Source organism: Olea europaea, unplaced genomic scaffold (genome assembly GCF_002742605.1).
Source record: "Olea europaea var. sylvestris unplaced genomic scaffold, O_europaea_v1 scaffold2720, whole genome shotgun sequence".
Classification (NCBI taxonomy): domain Eukaryota; kingdom Viridiplantae; phylum Streptophyta; class Magnoliopsida; order Lamiales; family Oleaceae; genus Olea; species Olea europaea.
The window spans coordinates 46987-52798 of record NW_019245614.1 but is presented as its reverse complement, the minus strand read 5'-3'; the positions used below and the strand labels follow the sequence as shown (position 1 = coordinate 52798).

At 32.3% G+C, this 5812-nt stretch overlaps 1 protein-coding gene across 2 annotated transcripts in view; it reads left to right on the top strand.

Moving 5' to 3' along the window:
- Nucleotides 1–2981, top strand: part of LOC111383602 (F-box protein At3g07870-like) — a 12025-nt gene extending 9044 nt beyond the window's left edge. The window contains exons 2-3 of one of the 2 annotated variants that reach the window (XM_023007718.1): nt 477–1314; nt 2720–2981. In XM_023007718.1, coding sequence (XP_022863486.1) covers nt 718–1314; nt 2720–2746 — 624 coding nt within the window. In that variant the 5' untranslated portion in view covers nt 477–717 and the 3' untranslated portion in view covers nt 2747–2981. Of the gene's footprint in view, nt 1–476; nt 1831–2719 lie in introns of those variants that run through there. The other variant, XM_023007716.1, reaches the window with a different exon arrangement.
- The last annotated feature ends 2831 nt before the right edge of the window (nt 2982–5812 follow it).

Sequence of the window (5812 nt, the reverse complement as noted above, 5' to 3'; positions counted from 1 at the left end):
GCAAGTCGAAAAAATAAAACGAGAAATTAAATACTATCTTCCCCTTTATCCTTGTTTCTTGGCCTTTGCATATCCAGGATACAAATGGGTTAAGGTTTTTCTTTTTCTCTGTAATAGAATATCCATTTACATTTAATTTATTATAATTCTTTATTTGTGTCAACAAGGCCTGTTTTATATGATTTTGGTGATGAAAGGGAAGGAAAAGATTCAAGAAAACTTTTGTTTTTGATTACAAGGGGATAAACACGAGTAGGAAAAATTGAAAAACCTAACCTCGGATGAAAGTTTCAAATTAATGTATCATATCCATTTCGTCCTTGTTTTTTATAAATGAGTCTATTTGCTTCTTAGTTATAGCAAATACATCTGTGTTTTTCTTTAGTTTTTTATCAATATATGCTTTTACTCTATGCTGTAAAATAACATTGTTATTCTATTGTTGCCAATATTTCTATTTTCTGTTGCTTCTTCAGATTTCACCTAATAATGGGCTTAACAACACGTAGAAGTTCGAGAGCGTCCATAATGGATTTACCGGAGCTCATCATTTTAGAAATTCTGCTACATCTGTCCATTAAAGGGATTGTAATGTGCAAGTGTGTGTGCACAACTTGGCAACATCTAATTTCTAACCCTCACTTTGCCAAGCATCACTTTGCACATTCAAAAGCTGGCATTCTAATCTGACCCTCGGATGTTGGACGAATTTCAAGAATGCTTTACTTTATGGAGCCATCTGTAATCAGCGTGATTGAAGCTGGGCAGCAAGTAAACTTGAAGCTTGATACCAAATTGAAGAGTCCTTTGCTTAATGTTGACGCTCATGCGATTGCTTTCATCGAGGGGAATACTAAGAGGAAGCGAACCATTAACCTGGATACCAAGAATCACAAGATCATTATAGTGAATTCGTGTAACGGTTTCCTTTGTTTGTTTGAGCGCTCCCATAATAACCCAACCGTTGTATGCAATCCGGTCACAAATGAGTATATAGAACTTCCACCAGCTAGCAATGCTGACGAGAGTACGGTGACTTGTGGATTTGGATTTTGTCAACAGATTAATCAATATAAGGTTCTTAGAGTGTTGTCTCCAGGAAAAAATCGGCATGCTAAATCTCAAATTGAAGGAACAACATTCTATCCTAATAGGGTGGTTGAGATTCATACCCTTGGGACCAAAACATGGAGAAACATTGGATTTGCTCCCAGCTTCCAATGCATAACGTCTCCAATCTATCTTAATGGGTCCTTCATTGGATCGGAGACGGACTTAGCGGGAATGATCTTGTACTCTCATTTGAGTTTAGCAGTGAGTGCTTCAAATCTCTTCCTCTACCTTCAATTAATCGTCCTAGTAGAATAAGCTTGGGAATTATTGGAGATAGTCTATGTTTATCTGCTACTTCTGGGGTTGATTTGATTGACATATGGGTAATGAAGAGTTGCGGTGTTCAAAAATCTTGGTCAAAGTTGATCTCTATCAATTTTCCAACACTGGGGAGGTGGAATTCTTGCTATTTCCAGCTGATAGGCTGCTGCGAGAAATTTTTTACATTCCTTGAGAACCAGATAATATATTATGATCCTAAAAGTGTAGAATTGAAGACTCTTAAGCTTCATAGGATGGGATTTATTTCTAAAGCAGTTGTGTATACTCCGAGTTTTTTCTCCCTCAAGGATGTGACAGGAGCTAATACTAAATCGATGCAAGATCATCTTCTTCTTGGCATTACTTCATGTACTAGCTATTTTTTAATTTCATTTGTAAAAGATATTTTAGTGCTTTATGTTGACTACCATCGTCAATCCTTCCTCCTTTCAAACCCTCATTGACCTCATAAACCAATTAAGCAGGAATATAAAATATCTACATTATTAGTGGACATCTGGGTTGTTGGTCATGGTACTATATTTTGATATCCATACCTGATCTCTTATAAAATATTTTCAAATATATAGTGATCCATCCACGTGTAATTTGGATGCCACCAGTTATAGTTGTTGATATTGAGTGATATTGTTGTTAGGAAAATTGCTACATATTAGATTTAATATCAATACTTCCATGCGAAGTGCACAATAGTGTCTCAAAATGTTTGACTGCTGATTTTTATTTTTATCTCAGTATCAACCTTCTGAAACTCATTTCATGCTATGTTATCCAACCAGTGCACTGTTTATTTCATAATATAGATGTTCTTTTGCGAGTTTATTGGGTTCTTACTATTTAAAAATAAATAAAATAAAATCCTTCTCTCAACTCTGGATGAGAAGTGGAAACCATCTTAAATAACGAAAAAAAAAATACAGATATGAAAAGGTGGTCAGTATGTTGATTCAAATTTTGATTGATAAATTTGTCCTAGACATTCATTTTAGAATATCAAATGTTTGTACTCCAATTAGTTACCTGATGACGTCTGTAGGGAAATTAATTGAAACTGATCTCAAGGATACTGAAATTTTATGTACGTGATTCTGTCCAATTTTGTTCTTCAAATAATTTGGATAGACTTGGTAAAGTCCTATATCTCTGTGAACATCATCTGCAATTTTTTTTACATTGCAATGTGTCATCTCTACAAAATAAAACTCTCTGTGTTTTTCCAGTTTGTCTGTCGAGACTAGAACAAACTGTGTTGTCCATGTCATGTTGTTTGCTATTCATAATGCTCTCATAATATGAAATTAACTCTTTTTAAATGTTTAAACAGATCGACTGGATTCAACGTACCTGGTGATTCTATGTCTATATGTCTGCGGGGGGACGGCATAAATGGATTAACGTTGGTCAACCAGCAGTTTGAAGAATCGGCATAGATACTGGTGTATTTGAGTTCTGAGGTTTAACAGTTTGAAAGTTATATTGCAGTTTATCAATGTGAGAATGGTGAATTGAATAAATGGATATGTTCTTTTAGTTTCTTGTTTACATTCTCTAATATTGAAATGAGTAAATGGTTATGTTTGATGTTTTTATCATGGATTTTGCTACTTTTACATAAAAAATATACATAATGCATTACGTAATATGATGTGAAGGGAAATGATTGGATGAAAATATTAATTGTATTTTAAACTAGCAAATAGTAGAGTGTCATGTAGCATTATATAATCTATTGTATAAATCTTTATGTACATGTTATATCATAGCAATGATATTTGCAATGAAAATATTTGAAAATCTTGCAATTTGCAAGGGCTTGTCCAATACCAAATTCCATCATAGAAATCGATTTCATTGAAGTTTGTAAGTTTGTAATGGTATTTTGAAACTTATTCCATTGCAGAGTTGTCATTGTTTTCAGCACATTCTGCCATCTACAGAGTATATTAAATGTTTAATCAAATGTGAGACACATGCTAAATGGTTGGCATTGAGACTAGCTTTGTTTGACTTTGATATGTATACCATGTTAACCATCTCATTTAAAAGGGATAATATGTTCAGTATTAAATATAAAATATGGAGAAGTTATGAATATTTGTGTGCCTAGTGTAAAATCTTATGCTTTTTCTTTCTTTCTTTTTTTTTTTTTGGAAGCAAATTTTTTAACTTGGAATCGATATGTCAAACTTTATGGGCAAAATAGGGCACTATGGAAATTTTACGAAAAAAGTGAAAAGTATGTTCAAAATTTTAACTAATTAGAAATAAGGTATGTTACTTTTAATAAATGAAATTAGTGACATAACATTTCACCTTATAATATAGAATCACAGTTAGCATACAACCCAACAAAAATAAAAGCAAGCATTGAATATTAATATAAAACACTCTGACAAGCATACTGTAACATGAATTAAGCTAAAGTGACCAAAAATAGGTGATAGAAATCATGACTGACTCTCACGTGTGGGACTTGCGTGAATAAAAAATGAAAAAAAAAAAAAAAGGACTTGGCTCTTATCGTGAGTGTTCGGTCAGGGAGGCTATCAAAGCCTCCCTGTCAGTGTAACATCATTGTCATAAGATTGGCCAAGGGCCTATGGTGGGAACTTTTAGAAAGTCGGGCTGACTGGATGCCTTCACCCAAAGGCTGTCGAAGCTTCCCTGTCAGTGTAGCATTATTGTCATAAGATTGGCCAAGGGCCTATGGTGGGAACTTTTAGAAAGCCTGGTTGACTGGGTGCCTTCACCCAAGCAATTGTAAACATGAAGAATTAAAATGTAATGAGAGATCGGGGTCACAAGAGTTGAGTTGATTGGCTTGATGACTGGTAGAAGAAAAATGAATGTTTTATTTAAAAATAATCAAATTATACAGGGTGTGACCTTTTAATTAAACAATGTCATGTCTTTTCACTTTCTGAAATACAACCTTAATTCAAAAGTATTTATAATCACGTGGAAACCTTAGCCAAAGATGTAGATGTTCCATCAGGATATCTCAAACTAATGTGGGATTTTTTAATTAAAAATAATAATAAATCATGTTGATTTCTAATACATAACTTGAATTGTTATCTAACACCAACAAACACTTAACGTAACATCTACATATTAATTTATGATGTTTTTACAAGCACGCCGTAAATACGTTCTATTAGAAAAAAAATCAAATCAGAGTTTATAATCTTTTAATTAAAAAATGACACATCATGTCGCTTTCAAGCTCTTATCAATTTCACAAATATGCATATTTGGCAAACTGAAAAATTCTGCTCGTAAAAAATTGTGACCACATTAGTGTTACCATAAAACTCACAATCATCAACTCGAAGATGTCATATATACTATCGAGCGTATTCAACATCTGAAAATTTTTAGCATAATTAGGAAATCAGTTACAAAAAAGAATCATAAATAAAAATCTCAATGTTTCATGTTGCGTTTCTTTCACTTCGCTAAGTTCCAAGTTCTCTATTTTTAACTAGAATCCCACCAACATTCACCCTTCATACTCCCTACACACTTATCAGTAGGTTGTTTTTAATTGATTTAATTCGGCCAACATGTCAAACCTGGTTTCCTGACATCTCGTGAGTCAACTTTGACAATAACGATTAGAATATCTAGAAATCAAGTTTATTAAGAAGATGCAGCACACATTCGCACAAAAATAGCGTTAAAATTGAAGACATTTGTATAAAACTACAAATACTAAAGGCGTGTACGTGTTTCCTTTTGTCTTGTTTTGGAATAATGTACAAAATACGGAAAAGTTATTGATTCACGTGCAAAATTATATTTTAATAAAAGAATGTATATTTGGAGACGAATTTTAAAAAATAGAGCCAAATGGAGACTTAATATTTTTGTTAGACTTTATGAAGTTAAACTGGATGTGCACAAATAGAGAACAATTTTTGAATACGATATTTTATTCACTTATTAAAAGATCAAACAACCATTTTAAAAACCTAATATTTTTCACATTTACATAAAAATTTGGACTAACAAAAAAAAAATTTCTTACACTTTTATCAAATATGGATAGTTAAAAATAATACTCTCTATTTTGATAATAAACTAGTCATGGTCAACCATGCATTACACATTATCTTAGATGTTATATTGCATATATAAATTGTTTATGAAAAAGAGTTTTTTATTGGATGAGAAGAGTATCTAATTGACAAAAATCATTGTCATTGCCATAGAAATTTTTCTTCGAAAGTGCAAACAAATAACTAATTAATCCGAATTAGAATAGATTGTGGAAAACTTATTCTATCTTACGGATTATCAAAATTACTACTTATGAACTCTATATTCTTTAATATCCTAATGAGTGATATACTTTTATATGATCAAATACCTTACTACGTAATAGGAATCAATAGTGAGCAAGCATTCACGTTTG